The sequence below is a fragment of the Salvelinus fontinalis genome, chromosome 7 (assembly GCF_029448725.1).
Source record: "Salvelinus fontinalis isolate EN_2023a chromosome 7, ASM2944872v1, whole genome shotgun sequence".
Classification (NCBI taxonomy): Eukaryota; Metazoa; Chordata; class Actinopteri; order Salmoniformes; family Salmonidae; genus Salvelinus; species Salvelinus fontinalis.
In genome coordinates, this window is record NC_074671.1 from 21166021 (window position 1) to 21185637 (window position 19617).

Genomic DNA, 19617 nt, shown 5'->3' on the forward strand with positions numbered 1-19617 from the left:
CTGATCACTCGATTAAGCATGCCTCTTCTTAATGTAAATATGCCTTGTCCATTGCTGTTCTGGTTAGTGTTTATTGGCTTATTTCACTGTAGAGATTCTAGCCCTGCTCTCTATACCATATCCAACCTATCAGTTCCACCACCCACATATGCGATGACATCACCTGGTTTCAATGATGTTTCTAGAGACAAGATCTCTCTCATCATCACTCAATACCTAGGTTTACCTCCACTGTATTCACATCCTACCATACCTTTGTCTGTACATTATTCCTTTAAACTATTTTATCGCCCCCAGAAACTTCCTTTTACTCTCTGCTCTAGTAGCTCTAGGCGACCAATTCTCATAGCTTTTAGCCGTACCATTATCCTACTTCTCCTCTGTTCCTCTGGTGATGTAGAGGTGAATCCAGGCCCTGCAGTACCTGGCTCCACTCCTATTCCCCAGGCGCTCTCTTTTGATGACTTCTGTAACCGTAATAGCCTTGGCTTCATGCATGTTAACATTAGAAGCCTCCTCCCTAAGTTTGTTTTGTTCACTGCTTTAGCACACTCTACCAACCCGGATGTTTTAGCCGTGTCTGAATCCTGGCTTAGAAAGACCACCAAAAATTCAGACATTTTTATCCCCAATTACAATATTTTCAGACAAGATAGAACGGCCAAAGGGGGCGGTGTTGCAATCTACTGCAAAGACTGCCTGCAGAGTTCTGTTATACTATCCAGGTCTGTTCCCAAACAATTTGAACTTCTACTTTTAAAAATCCACCTCTCTAAAAACAAGTCTCTCACCGTTGCCGCCTGCTATAGACCACCCTCTGCCCCCAGCTGTGCTCTGGACACTATATGTGAACTGATTGCCCCCCATCTATCTTCAGAGCTCGTGCTGCTAGGCGACCTAAATTTGAACATGCTCAACACCCCAGCCACCCTACAATCTAAGCTTGATGCCCTCAATCTCACACAAATTATCAATGAACCTACCAGGTACCACCCCAATTCCGTAAACACGGGTACCCTCATAGATATCATCCTAACAAACTTGCCCTCCAAATACACCTCTGCTGTTTTCAACCAAGATCTCAGCGATCACTGCCTTATTGCCTGCATCCGTAATGGGTCAGCGGTCAAACGACCTCCACTCATCACTGTCAAACGCTCCCTGAAACACTTCAGCGAGCAGGCCTTCCTAATCGACCTGGCCGGGATATCCTGGAAGGATATTGATCTCATCCCGTCAGTAGAGGATGCCTGGTCATTTTTTTAAAATGCCTTCCTCACCATCTTGAATAAGCATGCCCCATTCAAGAAATTTAGAACCAGGAACAGATATAGCCCTTGGTTCTCTCCTGACCTGACTGCCCTTAACCATCAGAAAAACATCCTATGGCGTTCTGCATTAGCATCGAACAGCCCCCGTGATATGCAACTTTTCAGGGAAGCCAGAAACCAATATACACAGGCAGTTAGAACAGCCAAGGCTAGCTTTTTCAAGCAGAAATTTGCTTCCTGCAACACAAATTCAAAAAAGTTCTGGGACACTGTAAAGTCCATGGAGAATAAGAACACCTCCTCCCAGCTTCCAACCGCTCTGAAGATAGGAAACACTGTCACCACCGACAAATCCACTATAATTGAGAATTTCAATAAGCATTTTTCTACGGCTGGCCATGCTTTCCACCTGGCTACCCCTACCCCGGACAACAGCACTGCCCTCCCCTCTGCTACTCGCCCAAGCCTTCCCCATTTCTCTTTCTCCCAAATTCAGTCAGCTGATGTTCTTAATGAGCTGCAAAATCTGGACCCTTACAAATCAGCCGGGCTAGATAATCTGGACCCTTTCTTTCTAAAACTATCTGCTGAAATTGTTGCCACCCCTATTACTAGCCTCTTCAACCTCTCTTTCGTGTCGTCTGAGATCCCCAAAGATTGGAAAGCAGCTGCGGTTATCCCCCTCTTCAAAGGGGGGGACACCCTTGACCCTAACTGCTACAGACCTATATCTATCCTACCCTGCCTTTCTAAGGTCTTCGAAAGCCAAGTCAACAAACAGATTACCGACCATTTCGAATCACACCACACCTTCTCCGCTATGCAATCTGGTTTCAGAGCTGGTCATGGGTGCACCTCAGCCACGCTCAAGGTCATAAACGATATCGTAACCGCCATCGATAGGAAACAATACTGTGCAGCCGTATTCATTGACCTGGCCAAGGCTTTTGACTCTGTCAATCACCACATCCTCATTGGCAGACTCGACAGCCTTGGTTTCTCTAATGATTGCCTCGCCTGGTTCACCAACTACTTCTCTGATAGAGTTCAGTGTGTCAAATCGGAGGGTCTGTTGTCCGGGCCTCTGGCAGTCTCTATGGGGGTGCCACAGGGTTCAATTCTTGGACCGACTCTCTTCTCTGTTTACATCAATGATGTCGCTCTTGCTACTGGTGATTCTCTGATCCACCTCTACGCAGACGACACTATTCTGTATACTTCTGGCCCTTCTTTTGACACTGTGTTAACAACCCTCCAGGCGAGCTTCAATGCCATACAACTCTCCTTCCGTGGCCTCCAACTGCTCTTAAATACAAGTAAAACCAAATGCATGCTCTTCAACCGATCGCTGCCTGCTCCTGCCCGCCTGTCCAACATCACTACTTTGGACGGCTCTGACTTAGAATATGTGGACAACTACAAATACCTAGGTGTCTGGTTAGACTGTAAACTCTCCTTCCAGACCCACATCAAACATCTCCAATCCAAAGTCAAATCTAGAATTGGCTTCCTATTCCGCAACAAAGCATCCTTTACTCATGCTGCCAAACATACCCTTGTAAAACTGACCATCCTACCAATCCTCGACTTCGGTGATGTCATTTACAAAATAGCCTCCAAAACCCTACTCAATAAATTGGATGCAGTCTATCACAGTGCCATCCGTTTTGTCACCAAAGCCCCATATACTACCCACCATTGCGACCTGTACACTCTCGTTGGCTGGCCCTCGCTTCATACTCGTCGCCAAACCCACTGGTTCCAGGTCATCTACAAGACCCTGCTAGGTAAAGTCCCCCCTTATCTCAGCTCGCTGGTCACCATAGCAGCACCTACCTGTAGCACGCGCTCCAGCAGGTATATCTCTCTAGTCACCCCCAAAACCAATTCTTCCTTTGGACGCCTCTCCTTCCAGTTCTCTGCTGCCAATGACTGGAACGAACTACAAAAATCTCTGAAACTGGAAACACCTATCTCCCTCACTAGCTTTAAGCACCAGCTGTCAGAGCAGCTCATAGATTACTGCACCTGTACATAACCCATCTACAATTTAGCCCAAACAACTACCTCTTTACCTACTGTATTTATTTATTAATTTATTTTGCTCCTTTGCACCCCATTATTTCTGTCTCTACTTTGCACTTTCTTCCAATGCAAACCAACCATTCCAGTGTTTTTTTAGTTTTTATTTTACTTGCTCTGTTGTACTCACTTCGCCTTCATGGCCTTTTTATATTTTATTTATTTATACATATATCTGTTTGCCTTCACCTCCCTTATCTCACCTCACTTGCTCACATTGTATATAGACTTATTTTTTTTCACTGTATTATTGACTATATGTTTGTTTTTACTCCATGTGTAACTATGTGTTGTTGTATGTGTCGAACTGCTTTGCTTTATCTTGGCCAGGTCGCAATTGTAAATGAGAACGTGTTCTCAATTTGCCTACCTGGTTAAATAAAGGTTAAATAAAAAATAAATAAATAAAAATGTTGAGGTCCTTGCCGCAGGGGCATGGGCTGGGCAGAAAAGGCATAGGTCTGACATGGTGGGGCCTATATAGGGTGTGGCCAGGGTTTGCTTGGGGTGGTCTTAGCTGGTTGGGTTGTGGCTGGTGATGGTGTGGTCTGGCTGTAGGTCCTCTTGGCATGGGTTCTCTAGGTGCAGGTCCTTCGGGAGGGGGTCTTGCCGGTGTGGAAGGGTCTCTCACTGTTCTGGGTGTCTGTTGCTCTATTGCCCCTGTGAGGTTCTGGGGCTACAGTTGAGGGTGACATCCTTCAGGGTCCTGGCAAAAGTTGGGATTGTTGCCTTGTAGAGGTGGACCTGGTCGTCAAGGCTGTTCAAGTCCATGGTGGAGTGGTGGGCCAGGTATACTTTAGGTTTTGAGGCACAGTCTCGAGAAATGCTTGCATTCACCCGCTGTATGGTGGCAGGGTCAGTCTTTTCGTGGTAGCAGGGTGGAGATAACAACTTGTCCGTTGGGGAAAGTAGAAGAAGCTTTTTCAATCACTCCCTTGACTACTGTGGCCACCCTTTCCTGCTGGGCCCTCAGGTCATTTGTGCCCATGTGAATTGTGATGTGGCTGGGGACCCTAGTCTGTCCTCTGACCACAGCTCCAGGACATGCCTAGTGTTTGGGCACCAGAGTTTAGCTACTTTGTGTTAGGGAAAAAGCTTATCCTCTTGAATGTATTTGCCATTTGAGTCAATGAGGAGCACAATCTTTGGCTTTTGTGTGTCCTCAGTGGATGGGGGGGGGGGGGGGGGGGGGGGGGGGGGGGTGTCAGGAGGGATGTTAGGAGGGGGTAGGGTCTGTTGGGTTGGTGGGTCCTGTGTTGTGTGTCCCATTGTGATGTTGAGGTTGTGGTGCGGGTCTGAGGTGGGCTGTTCTCTCTCCCTCCCCCTCTCTCTCCCTCCCCCTCTCTCTCATTCCCCCTCTCTCTCACTCCCCCTCTCTCGGGAGTGTTGCTGGCTGTCCTCAGAGAAACAGATGACAGAGAGAAAGTGGTTTGACTCCGTAGCTGGGGCGATGTTGGGTTTAGGAGGCGTCACAAATCTTTTTCCACAGCGCTGGGTAAACACTTGTCTTGGCACAGGGGGTGAGAAGGTTTTTGTGTGTGTCTATATGCGTGTGTGTGTGCTCGTCTGAGCATGTGTGAGTGCAGGGTGGTGTGTGTCCTAGCCCTGGTGCGGCAGATTCGACACATTAGCGCGAGCGCGAACCTGACTGACAGTAATCCATTTAAAGGAGTAACTTGCCCCTGGTTAGGCTGCCATTGTAGCGCCACACATATGTAACGCTGCCAGACAGACCGCCCTTCAAACACCAGCCTGTCAATGATCCAGTCCCTCACAAGGCATTATGCCCCAAATGCGACATGACAGACAGAGGTATTTTTGTGTGCATCCCGACTCTTTGCTTTTACCAAACGTTTACAATCAGTTTGAAGGGTTGCAGTCTTAACGAAATGTATCACGGAAAAACATCTGGTATTTCACATTAAAATCTGTCTGGCTCAGTCCCATCGCCAGGGAGGACTCCCATTATTGCAAATAAGTATGCATGTTCTTACACAGTGTGTGGTGTATTGGTTTTGATCTCGTTGAGCCTTTGACAGGGTAACCATCATGTTATGAACAACATCAACTCCAATGCTACCAACTCCATGTTAAAACAAAGTGAGAAAAATATCTCCAAAGAAGAGCGGTGTCATATGATAATGAATTGCTCAAAAGCTCACATGGTTTCTCTTAATTCACTCCACTTTGTAGCAACAGAGCATTACCTCTTCAGCCACAGTCTGTGCTATGACAGTCTGTGCATGTCTGTGTGGTATGAATCTTTCTCTCCGTCTGACTCCGAGACTCCGTCTGACTCTTTCTGACTCCGAGACTCCGTCTGACTCTTTCTGACTCCGAGACTCCGTCTGACTCTTTCTGACTCCGAGACTCCGTCTGACTCTTTCTGACTCCGAGACTCCGTCTGACTCTTTCTGACTCCGAGACTCCGTCTGACTCTTTCTGACTCCGAGACTCCGTCTGACTCTTTCTGACTCCGAGACTCCGTCTGACTCTTTCTGACTCTCCCTCTCCTTCTGACTAACTCTTTCTCTTGAGACCTACTGTGTAGTTCTCCACTGTCATTCTGTCATAATATGCTGGAGGGAGTAAAAGAGGAGACTCCTTCAAATCCTGTTTTTCATCAACAGCCTCCTTTTTTATCTCCTGCCCTCTATTTTCTCCTTGACTTTCAACTTAGTTTCTTGTCTCCTCAGCTCACCCGCCTCTTCTTTTGAAGGGATATGGAGCTCCTGACTAAGTGTGTTTGTCACCTTTCTTCTCGACAGACTGCTACATATGTAACAAGTGAGTAGCTGGCAAGCATGCACGCACACTTTGATCCAGAGTGCCGAGATTACCTTCCTACAAATCATGGTGGTAGCTCGACACACAAAAGTTACACTGAAGGAGACCCTTCTTAATGTCATGGACCTTTGAAATACATGCATGTTAATGAGCATAATCGCCTATTGAATGGAAATGCACACTGTTGTCAAGCCAGAACACTGCGGTAACCAAGGCCTAGGAATCTCAAAGAAACGTCAAAGGCATAGAAATTGGGAATCATATTTAATCATTGTTATTGTTATATGCAGTAGTACTACATATTATGTCAATTGACAGTTGATAATGCTCTTCAATATACAATATCAGAATTTCTCAAATGAAATGACAAATAATTCCAAATTAATCATATATCGCTCCAATTTACAGCCTTTGGTTTTCTTAATTTTCCTGGTGAGACATTGTGCTGGGATTATAAGGAGTTATACAAACCAGCGAACATTTTAGCCGGCAAATCCCCTCTTTAATCTTTTAGCGAATCCTTGCCAGTCAACAAAAGACAGCCTCAATGCGCTAATTAGCGAATCCTGTGATTTCATTAAGACCCGTTAACTGTAATTAAGATGGCAACGACGGGCCCATGTGACACGAAGACAGTCGTCGAAAGGTCATCAGGGAGAGAAAGAAAGTGTACCTGATTTGGATTGGAGGATTGGAGCAGGGCTGACAGTTTTCTTCACATTTTTGGTGTTAATCTTAATTTACAATAGAGGGTTTTTCTTTTTTGGGGGGGGGGGGGGGGGGCGTGGTGACATGCCATTGGTGACTCTATTGTTAAATTGTTCAATTAAAAGGATCATGTTTGACGGAGCGTGAATTCCAGTGTCCTACTTTTTATGGATACCTTGCGGGTGTTTGGCTCAGTCTACCTTATGTAAATAATAACAATATGCCACTTAGAATACGCTTTTATACAAAGCAACTTCCAGTACTCAGGGCATTCTTTTATAGAATGTGATCGGCAGGTGAAAAAGGCTAATATCACTACCGTCCATCTATGTAACTTAGGCTCTATTCATGTGAGGTGGAGAGAGAGGCCTCTCTGTGTTTCTCTCAGTGTCTTTTGTCACTTTGCTCAAACGGCCATTAAAGTGGCTTCAGACAGGAGTGAACAGTAAATACTTCATGATGGGCCACCAGGTGCTAAAGCACATGCTCATTTATTTATACCGGCTGGTTTCTTCATACTAAAATACTTTTATCCTTCCTTTTGATAACAGAGACAGGTTGTCCTGTGTGTGTGTGTGTGTGTGTGTGTGTGTGTGTGTGTGTGTGTGTGTGTGTGTGTGTGTGTGTGTGTGTGTGTGTGTGTGTGTGTGTGTGTGTGTGTGTGTGTGTGTGTGTGTGTGTGTGTGTGTGTGTGTGTGTGTGTGTGTGTGTGTGTGTGTGTGAGCCCATAGAGAAACTGGTTATCTCCTCAGTCTGAAACATTAAAACATGTAATCACTCTAGCTGCTGGCCAGCCCCTGTGTGTGTGTGTCCGTCATCTCTGTGTGGGTCTATGAATGATTAAAAGTGCACAGAACTTGTGATAATGTTGTCTTAATGCAGTGCAAGGACTTCATGACTAAAGAGCAAACTACAGTAAGGACAGTAGTAGGATATCCTGTCTATGTGTGAAGGACAACCTCAGCCCAACCGGCTAGCATATCTGCAGTCTTCACACACACATGCAGTCCGCGTACACATTTTCTCACACACACACACACACACACACACACACACACACACACACACACACACACACACACACACACTTAGTGCCAGACAAATTACAGCCGAAGGTTTCATGGAGAACTCGTCGGCAGCACTAGCAGTAGTGGCCAATGAAGGAAGGATAACATAGCTGGGGTGTGGGAACCTGCCAGGACTGTTATTGATTTCTCTCTCAACCAAGTGAAAAATAAAAGGCCCAAACCACCGTTTATGCTCCCAGGTAAGCGTATTGCATATTTCTGTTTATTTTCAGAGGTGTGCAAATCATAGGAGAGACACCCTTGACCACAATCTTTGCTTCCAGAAGAAGGAAGAATCAAGAAGTAGAGAGAAAGAGGAGGAGATTGAGATTGCTCATCTTTGGAGTCTGAGAGAACAGCTTTATTCTTATCTTTAAAAGGCAAAAAAAGTGCTGCTTGCTCAGATCAAATACCCACATTAATACATGCTGATAATGTTAAAAAGCAAAATATGTTGTTGTGGATAATATCACCAGCCTCCCAAGCCAATTACAATTGGATGGCCGTCAGAGGGAGACGGCTGTGGTGGTTGGTGGCCGTTTGTGAGGGCCGTTTGTGAGGGCCGTTTGCGCGGTGAAAGAAATTGTGGGAGCGAGAGGAGGAGAGGACGACAGTGGCTGGAGTGAGGGCAGGGTGTTTATTATTGTGTGTGACGTGAGTGTGTGTGTAGGGCTATTTGATGTGTGAATGGTTCTACCTGACAGGGGCTCCTCTGCTCTGGGCAGGCTTCAGCAGGACAGTAACCGTGCTGTCTGTCTGGTTCAGGGGAGTCTCCTGGTCATAGCCTGGCATCAACGGAGCTGTGGTGGGAACACATGAGCACAGGAGATGGTGACTTGACTGACAAATAAAGACAGACGGAGACCTGGACATAGACAGAGCCAGGAGACAGAGCCAGGAGACAGAGACAGACAGGAGACAGAGACAGACAGGAGACAGAGACAGACAGGAGACAGAGACAGACAGAGAACAGCAAGTACACACAAACGCAGACAAACGCTACACCCAGGAACAATGAACACAGCTATATATTACTGAGGATCTCCTGGAAGATTTAGGGCTCTACAGTAGGTTGTCCAGGATTATTGGTTACTTGGTCCTGGTCATTGCTTCTCCTACCTGATATCTTGGTGGTGAACTGGGTGATAACGGGGGGGCCGAAGCCCTTGACGGTGCTGGCCCGGATGGTGAAGGAGTATGTGGAGCCGGGGTAGAGACCCACAAACATGTGGGACGTCTCGTTGCTGAACTTAAACACCTTGCCACTCTGGTTGGTCAGGTCAAACTCCGTGTCGAAGGAGCTCAAGGCCTTGTAGGAGATCTGTGGATTGACACACAACCTAGATTAGATGATTGGATATGACAAGTTTATATCAAAGTTTCAAATCTAGCGTCAGGCTTGCTATGGTCATAGCTATGGTTAGTTTTGGTGTATGGTAAGGATAATGACGTACATCTATAAAACTACAATGTACTACAATACTGAAAGAGTTAGCACACAAAGTTAGAGTTTGAATCCAGAGCCCTTGATAGTGAAACTAGGCCTAAACTTTCCATTGAAGCTTCATTCAAGTCTGTCACAACGTTGAAAAGGGAGGAACTTGTGGGCAAAACTGTAGACCGATAACGCTCAGCTCCAATGTCATTTCCGTGATGGATTGAATGAGCGAGAGTTTGGGCAGGGGGGGAACACTTGTTTTATTCTAAACCCCCCACCCCATCGAGCAGGAGATTGGAGGCCCCGGGAATTTCTTTCTGAAAGAGTGCAGCGGAGCGGAGAATACACCCCTCCTCATCCCTCCCCTCATTCTTATAACTTTATCAGCTCTCCCTCTCTCTCAGTAAGCTTCATTTAAATAAATCATTCGGTCTCCCATAATGGAAAGCTCCATTATTATTCCGTTCTGATTCCCAATTAAGAAGCACAATGGGGAGTGTTGGAGTGCGGTGGCGGCCATTTGTATCCATCAGGTGTGAAATGCTGCTGCTCAGGGCTCTGGTGGGACATTAGTCTTCATCAGGCAGGGCGGGAGGGAGGCAGGGAGAGAGGAACGCATCTGGATCATTGAGCAGTATTATCACACACAAGGCTGATTGGTGGGGCGAGGGATCTTCAGTTGGGAAAGGAGGATTCGATAGGGTTCAGTTAGGAGCAGGGGAAGTCGCCATGGTGACTGTGGTCATGTTTTGGTCAGTGACACACAAGGCAACACTAAATGGTATGATGACCCCTTCACTTTGGCAACCTTGAAGAATGCAATGAACAGACATAGAAACAATTTCCTAGGGAACAACTCCTACGTAGTACTACATACAGAGCTATTGAAGTACTTAATGACTTATGACAATTAATCAACACACAAAAGTTTTCTTGTATCACCGGTCATAGTAGAATAGCCCTGAATTCGTCACAACGCAAAGGGCCAGCTGTACATCTTCAAGGCAAAGCCCCAAAGAACGAGCCCATACTACAACTGCCAAACTGAGACAAAGCACAGTAAAGATGTGCCAGCCCTGAACAAAATGCTGTTTTGGAGTGAAAGACGCATGGCTCACAGTCAAATACTGAAGAGCATATGAGACAAGCTGAATGTCAGCCAATGATAATGGGGTTGACTTTATCAGAGTCTAATGAGGCAGAAAAAAACCTTTTGATTTGTCCAACTTGATCACAATAGCAGCTCAGAGTTACAGGGGGTGGAGGTGACAGAATATCATTTCATTATGTGCATACCTGACAGCTTAATTGGAGAATTTCAGCATAAATTGGGTTCTGGTACAATGGCTCTTTTGAACTCAATAAAAAGCCTCTAACATCGCATTGTGTGAAGAGTGGAAGTGCATGTCAAACGCAAGGCAAACGCTGCGATGGGAGAAACATGTAGTACTACAGTAGCCTATTCACATGAACAGTGCTTTACAATGATGTTTTATGTACAAATGTGGTTATAGGAAACCACACAGCTATAAGACTCAAACCGGTATTAAGTTGTGAAAGTTATTTTAAGGTTGTGAAGGTTCTTTTGAGGTTGTGTAAATGTTGAAGAGGGCCAGATGTTTCCGTCTTGACGCCACAGTGTTGTTGAAGGGTATTTTAAAGGCTGCAATCTTTATAAATACTGGATGATGTCAGACAGATTAAGTGCAGCATGTTTACCCTGTCTAAGGTATGCCCCACGCTCCTGTCAAATTAAAGTCCTATGACAACCAGGCTCAAGTACTGTATGCCTCCAGTTTCTATTCCAGCAGTTTGAGGATTCACTTTTTTAACTGCCTATTTTAACAGTGTTCGCTACAATAATACATGTTTGGTCCCTTCAATCTTTGAAGATCACACTGTATATTCTCTGACTCACGATTGATTTACGAGAACATATCACAAGAGGAAGAGCTACTTCAATCATTTTCAATAAAAGAGGTATCTACAGTCGTGGCCAAAAGTTTTGAGAACGACACAAATATTAATTTTCACAAAGTCTGCTGCCTCAGTTTGTATGATGGCAATTCGCATATTCTCCAGAATGTTATGAAGTGATCAGATGAATTGCAATTAATTGCAAAGTCCCTCTTTGCCATGCGAATGAACTGAATCCCCCAAAAACATTTCCACTACATTTCAGCCCTGCCACAAAAGGACCAGCTGACATCATGTCAGTGATTCTCTCGTTAACAAAGTGTGTTGACGAGGACAAGGCTGGAGATCACTCTGTCATGCTGATTGAGTTCGAATAACAGACTGGAAGCTTCAAAAGGAGGGTGGTGCTTGGAATCATTGTTCTTCCTCTGTCATCCATGGTTACCTGCAAGGAAACACGTGCCGCCATCATTGCTTTGCACAAAACGGGCTTCACAGGCAAGGATATTGCTGCCAGTAAGATTGCACCTAAATCAACCATTTACCGGATCATCAAGAACTTCAAGGAGGGCGATTCAATTGTTGTGAAGAAGGCTTCAGAGCGCCCAAGAAAGTCCAGCAAGCGCCAGGACCATCTCCTAAAGTTGATTCAGCTGCGTGATCGGGGCACCACCAGTACAGAGCTTGCTCAGGAATGGCAGCAGGCAGGTGTGAGTGCATCTGCACGCACAGTGAGGCGAAGACTTTTGGAGGATGGCCTGGTGTCAAGAAGGGCAGCAAAGAAGCCACTTCTCTCCAGGAAAAACATCAGGGACAGACTGATATTCTGCAAAAGGTACAGGGATTGGACTGCTGAGGACTGGGGAAAAGTCGTTTTCTCTGATGAATCCCCTTTCCGATTGTTTGGGGCATCCGGAAAAAAGCTTGTCCGGAGAAGACATGGTGAGCGCTACCATCAGTCCTGTGTCATGCCAACAGTAAAGCATCCTGAGACCATTCATGTGTGGGGTTGCTTCTCAGGCAAAGGAGTGGGCTCACTCACAATTTTGCCTAAGAACACAGCCATGAATAAAAAATGGTACCAACACATCCTCCGAGAGCAACTTCTCCCAACCATCCAGGATCAACACTGCAAATATTAACTCTTTGCATCAACTTCATGTAATTGTCAATAAATGCCTTTGACACTTATGGAATGCTAGTAATTATACTTCAGTATTCCATAGTAATATCTGACAAAAATATCTAAAGACATTGAAGCAGCAGACTTTGTGAAAATTTATATTTGTGTCATTCTCAAAACTTTTGGCTACGACTGTAGTTCTACCGCTGACGTTGTACTGTTGAGGGAATCAATCAACATGTGCATACTCACAAACTCAGGGAAACAATTATACTTTTGACTTATCCCCAAAACTTGGGATACGGGGGTCTGATTGAACAAGGCCCCAAGTTGTAACTTTAATTTCCTCCCTGGTTGTTGGGGAAACTCGTTTAATTCCTTGTCAGTTGTATTAGGAGCTCCACTCTGGGGCACAGGGCTGGGCTGGTGTTGGGAGTGCTGTCGGAGGGGGTTCAGTGGGTAATAGATTGTGTTAACAAGCCTCAGTGCATGCAGGCCTTAAGGTTATTAGGTTGGATTTATTAGATAATTAAGGGCCCGGAGTGAATGAAAGATGGAAGCCGCCCAGCTCCTGCCAGGCACAAGATGGATGTGTGTTAGAGAGAGAGAGCGGGAAACCGAGAAAGACAGAGAGCGAGAGAGACCGAGAGAAAAAGACAGAGAGAGAGACAGAAAGACAGATACAGAGAGACACAGAGACAGAGGGACAGAGAGAGAGAAAGAGACAGAAAAGAGAGAGCAGAAACCTACCAGAAAACAATTAGCCAACAACAAATTCCATCCCTCTTAGACAACTTCCTGGACAAAATGTTTCACTGCAAAAGTGAAGGGGTAAACTTGGCAGAAGAAAGCCTAAATAGTACATTTGACCTCTCAGCTTCCCCATCAAATCTAAACATTTCAACCAGACAACCTTAGAAAATGAACAACAATGACAAATGGTTTGATGAAGAGTGTAAAAACCTAACAGAGGAACCGATCCAACCAAAAACAAGAGACAAACCTGAGCCTACAACTTCATTATAAAGCCCCACTGTGGTGGTGGTATAATACCCATAAAACCTAGCGGTCAAACAGGGAAAAGGTTCCAATTGTTTTCCCACCATTCATTTATAACATAGGGAATTTTGGAAACACTTCAAATAAGGGCTGTGCTTCGTGTCGGCTTACCTTGCATTACGTTTTGATAACCATGTAAATCTCTCTCGGACAAGCTGACTTTTATCAATATATTTGGCTCTATTTACTCTCAGATTCGAAAATGCTAATTAGCATCAAAGTAGACATCAAGAAAATCTACAAATCCCCTGCAAGCTTCTGCACGTCATCTCTAGCTGACACCTTTGCTAACAGGTATTGTCTTTTTATAACTTGCACAATACAGTTCACAGAATTGTCCATTTAAATATATTTTACCAATTTATTTATTACATTATTTAGCTAACATTAGATAGTTAATCCAGAGATTCTTACTTTTGCCTCGATTCGGCAGTCTCATCCAGATCATCATGGCATTTGTAGTTCTTTATAATAGCCACATTAGCAGCTTATTTGCATTTAATTTGGGGGGGGGGGGGGGTAAATGCAGGCGAATATATTGATAAACGTCACCCGCTTATCAATGCGTCACACCAGGTTAAGCCTACACGAAACACAGTCCTTATTTTTAGTGTTTCTAAAATCCCCTATGGGAAAAACAAATGGTGGGGAAAAAATTGTAACCATTCCCTTGTTTGACGCTAGGTTTTATGGGTATTATGACTCATACTGTGGTACTCTATGTTGAAACACTAAAACAGTGCAAAAATACACAAGGAACAGCACGTCAGAAATCAGCTCAATGTAATTGAAGAATCTATTGAATCGAACCACTTCTGGGAAAATTGGAACACACTAAAAACAACAAGAAGAGCTATCTATCCAAAATGGAGATGGATAAACCACTTCTCCAATATTTTTGGCCCTATAACAAAGAACAAACATGAGTCAACAGCAACCTTGGGGAAATCCTCTGCATTATCATTAATAGCAGACTCCTACATTTCCTCAGTAAAAACAATGTCCTGAGCAAATGTCAAGCAACACAATTAGACCCAACCAAATCATGAGAAAATCAAAAGATAATTACTTGGCACATTGAGGGAAAAAAAGAAAGAAAAGCAGAGCAAACTAGAATGCTATTTGGCCCTAAATAGAGAGAGTGCACCGTAGCAGAATATCTGACCACAGTGACTGACCCAAATTTAAGAAAATCCTTGACTATGTTCAGAGTCAGTGAGCATTGTCTTGCTATTGAAAGAGGCTGCCCACAAAATGAGGTGGAAACCGAGCTGCACTTCCTAACCTGCCAAATGTATGGCCATAATAGACACATATTTCCCTGAGATTACACAGACCACAAAGAAATTGAAAACAAACCCAATCTTGATAAACTCCCATATCTATTAGGTGAAATACCACAGTGTGCCACCACAGCAGCATGATGTATGACCTGTTGCCACAAGAAAAGGGCAAACAGTGGGGTATAACCACCATTATAACCTGTAATTAGATCTTTATTTTCCCTTTCATAGTTTTATTTGCACATTGTTGCAACACTGTACATTGTCCTAATATAACATTTGAAATGTCTCTATTCTTTTAAAACTTTTGTGTGTGTAATGTTTACTGTTAACTTCCCTTTTGCTTTTTGTCTATTCCACTTGCTTTGGCAATGAAAACACGTTTCCCATGCTAATAAAGCCTATTTGAATTGAATTGAGAGCGAGAAACAAAAGAGAGTCAGAGAGAGAGAGAGGGGGGAGGAAGAGAGAGAGAGGGGGAGGAAGAGAGAGAGAAGCTGGGCCTGGGTGGGCGAATGGGCTCGGGAGTTTCTCAGATCTTACCTCATACTGCTTAATGATACCGTAGGTCTGGACAGGCTCGCGCCATCGCAGGGCGATCTTCTCCTCGTACGTGCTTCCCTGGATGGACTCGAGTGGCACAGCGCCAGGCACTATGGAGGAGAGGGACGAGGGGGAAATAAATTCAGAGCAAATTAAATATCGACCATTTTCGATATTGAGCCACTTCAACATCCTAACACCATCATAAATCGACATCGTGATTCCCATAGATTGGGCGGTTGGCGGCGAACTTTCTCCAGACCAAGCTTGAATGATTTGGTGAAAAGGATCAACTGAGGTCTCATGGGGGCGCAGGGCGGTCATGGTTCTGCCGTTGTTTTTCAACTACTTCAATAAAGGCACATTAGATGGAACCTCCTAAAAGCTGTTGTGAGAGCACAGCATGGTTTGTTTTATTTTATTGACTTTACAGCTTGGCTGTAGGTACACTACAGTAAACTGATACAGAGACTTTACAGCTTGGCTGTAGGTACACTACAGTAAACTGATACAGAGACTTTACAGCATGGCTGTAGGTACAGTACAGTAAACTGATACAGAGACTTTACAGCTTGGCTGTAGGTACACTACAGTAAACTGATACAGAGACTTTACAGCTTGGCTGTAGGTACACTACAGTAAACTGATACAGAGACTTTACAGCTTGGCTGTAGGTACACTACAGTAAACTGATAGAGACTTTACAGCTTGGCTGTAGGTACACTACAGTAAACTGATACAGAGACTTTACAGCTTGGCTGTAGGTACACTACAGTAAACTGATACAGAGACTTTACAGCATGGCTGTAGGTACAGTACAGTAAACTGATACAGAGACTTTACAGCTTGGCTGTAGGTACACTACAGTAAACTGATACAGAGACTTTACAGCTTGGCTGTAGGTACACTACAGTAAACTGATACAGAGACTTTACAGCATGGCTGTAGGTACAGTACAGTAAACTGATACAGAGACTTTACAGCTTGGCTGTAGGTACACTACAGTAAACTGATACAGAGACTTTACAGCTTGGCTGTAGGTACACTACAGTAAACTGATAGAGACTTTACAACTTGGCTGTAGGTACACTACAGTAAACTGATACAGAGACTTTACAGCTTGGCTGTAGGTACACTACAGTAAACTGATACAGAGACTTTACAGCTTGGCTGTAGGTACACTACAGTAAACTGATACATAGACTTTACAGCTTGGCTGTAGGTACACTACAGTAAACTGATACAGAGACTTTACAGCTTGGCTGTAGGTACACTACAGTAAACTGATACAGAGACTTTACAGCTTGGCTGTAGGTACACTACAGTAAACTGATACAGAGACTTTACAGCTTGGCTGTAGGTACACTACAGTAAACTGATACAGAGACTTTACAGCTTGGCTGTAGGTACACTACAGTAAACTGATACAGAGACTTTACAGCTTGGCTGTAGGTACACTACAGTAAACTGATACAGAGACTTTACAGCTTGGCTGTAGGTACACTACAGTAAACTGATACAGAGACTTTACAGCTTGGCTGTAGGTACACTACAGTAAACTGATACAGAGACTTTACAGCATGGCTGTAGGTACACTACAGTAAACTGATACAGAGACTTTACAGCTTGGCTGTAGGTACACTACAGTAAACTGATAGAGACTTTACAGCTTGGCTGTAGGTACACTACAGTAAACTGATACAGAGACTTTACAGCTTGGCTGTAGGTACACTACAGTAAACTGATAGAGACTTTACAGCATGGCTGTAGGTACACTACAGTAAACTGATACAGAGACTTTACAGCATGGCTGTAGGTACACTACAGTAAACTGATACAGAGACTTTACAGCTTGGCTGTAGGTACACTACAGTAAACTGATAGAGACTTTACAGCTTGGCTGTAGGTACACTACAGTAAACTGATACAGAGACTTTACAGCTTGGCTGTAGGTACACTACAGTAAACTGATACATAGACTTTACAGCTTGGCTGTAGGTACACTACAGTAAACTGATACAGAGACTTTACAGCTTGGCTGTAGGTACACTACAGTAAACTGATACAGAGACTTTACAGCTTGGCTGTAGGTACACTACAGTAAACTGATACAGAGACTTTACAGCTTGGCTGTAGGTACACTACAGTAAACTGATACAGAGACTTTACAGCTTGGCTGTAGGTACACTACAGTAAACTGATACAGAGACTTTACAGCATGGCTGTAGGTACACTACAGTAAACTGATACAGAGACTTTACAGCTTGGCTGTAGGTACACTACAGTAAACTGATAGAGACTTTACAGCTTGGCTGTAGGTACACTACAGTAAACTGATACAGAGACTTTACAGCTTGGCTGTAGGTACACTACAGTAAACTGATAGAGACTTTACAGCATGGCTGTAGGTACACTACAGTAAACTGATACAGAGACTTTACAGCATGGCTGTAGGTACACTACAGTAAACTGATACAGAGACTTTACAGCTTGGCTGTAGGTACACTACAGTAAACTGATAGAGACTTTACAGCTTGGCTGTAGGTACACTACAGTAAACTGATACAGAGACTTTACAGCTTGGCTGTAGGTACACTACAGTAAACTGATATAGAGGCTTTACATCATGGCTGTAGGTACACTACAGTAAACTGATACAGAGCTCTGGGTCCTCACATTGTATATTGAATCGGAAGCAAAACAAACTGCATTAGGGTCAAGGACAGCTAGAAAATGTACGGACTAACTGGCAAAAAAGTGAAATGAAAGGAAAGCAAACCATTACATTTCCTTACTCATAACAGGGTCAAAGGTTTCTAGTTTCTACATTTCTTTTTGAAAAGCAGTGCAACTTAAAGGCACCTCCTATACTCATTTGGAAAAGTTAAACTTGTTATCATGCAGATAATTCCATTAGAGGTCCTTTGAACGTTTGATATCAATTTGAATAACCTCCAAAGGGCTATTGAGGAGCAGAGTGAGAATGTAATCTTCAAATGGCCTTGAGCGCCAAAGCAGGAAAAAAACTAATAAAGCATCACAGAAGTAGATGTAGGTGTATGTATCAAAAGAAGGTAATGTAAGTGCTTTCAAATAACTATCTTTCCCTTATTGAAACACAAGCCCTCACGCTTTTGTGCTCTCTTGGACCCCAATGATGACCTTGAAAGGCTGAATGTTGGAAGTGTTGGCAGGGCAGAGTTGGGATCAACTCTATTTCAACTCTTAGAAGCTTTCTCTATTTTTCCCTTCCCGCTCTCTCCCCCCTATCTCTTCTTCCCATCCTCTCTCTCCCCATCCTCTCTCTCTCTCTCTCTCTCTCCCCCCTATCTCTTCTTCCCATCCTCTCTCTCCCCATCCTCTCTCTCTCTCTCTCTCTCTCTCCCCCCTATCTCTTCTTCCCATCCTCTCTCTCCCCCATCCCTCTCCACCATCCTCTCTCTCTCTCTCTCTCTCTCTCTCTCTCTCTCTCTCTCTCTCCCCCCTATCTCTTCTTCCCATCCTCTCTCTCCCCCATCCCTCTCCACCATCCTCTCTCTCTCTCTCTCTCTCTCTCTCTCTCTCTCTCCCCCCTATCTCTTCTTCCCATCCTCTCTCTCCCCCATCCCTCTCCACCATCCTCTCTCTCTCTCTCTCCCCCCTATCTCTTCTTCCCATCCTCTCTCTCCCCCATCCCTCTCCACCATCCTCTCTCTCTCTCTCTCCCCCATCTCTCTCTCTCTCTCTCTCTCTCTCTCCCCCACCCACCCGCTCACTCTCCCCACCCCCCACCCCCACGCTCTCCCCACCCACCCCCCCACTCTCTTTTTCCCCCCACCCTGTCTCCCTCTTTCGGATGCACCCACCATCCTCATCGGTCAGCACGCCCACGTTCGTGCTCTGCTTGATGCCCTCTGGGTTCCTCAGCACCAGCTTGACACTGACGTTGGTGTAGGGCGACAGGTTCCGGATGGTGTGCTGCGGAGCCACACTCAGCGTGTCGTAGCACACCTCCTCCCGGGTCTCCTCCTTGCCGCCGGCCCGGTAGCGGTACTGAACAGTCAAGTTGTAGCTGTGGCAGCGGGTCACGTTGTAGCCGAAGGGCTCCCAGCGCACTGTGATCTGCTTGGACTTGATGTCCACCACCTCCAGTCTTCGGGGACCGTGCATGGGGTCTTTAGAGAAGGGGACAGGAGGGGAAAAGTTAGTCAATCATAAAGATAACATCAACACTAATTTATCGCAGCCTGTGTCACACATGGAGATTATTTCACATATTTAAAACATTTTTAACATTATTTTAATATAGCTTTTTGTTATCTAAAGGCTAGGAATGTTGGCAAGTATCAAAAACAACATC

General features: G+C 44.7%; 1 protein-coding gene across 8 annotated transcripts in view; it reads right to left on the minus strand.

Moving 5' to 3' along the window:
* Nucleotides 1-19617, minus strand: part of LOC129859197 (receptor-type tyrosine-protein phosphatase mu-like) — a 306071-nt gene that overhangs the window by 110305 nt on the left and 176149 nt on the right. For all 8 annotated transcript variants that reach the window (XM_055928653.1, XM_055928654.1, XM_055928649.1 and 5 more), the window contains exons 8-11: nt 19124-19432; nt 15279-15388; nt 9035-9236; nt 8613-8715 (exon numbers count right to left, since the gene is read on the minus strand). In XM_055928653.1, coding sequence (XP_055784628.1) covers nt 8613-8715; nt 9035-9236; nt 15279-15388; nt 19124-19432 — 724 coding nt within the window. The remainder of the gene's footprint in view (nt 1-8612; nt 8716-9034; nt 9237-15278; nt 15389-19123; nt 19433-19617) is intronic.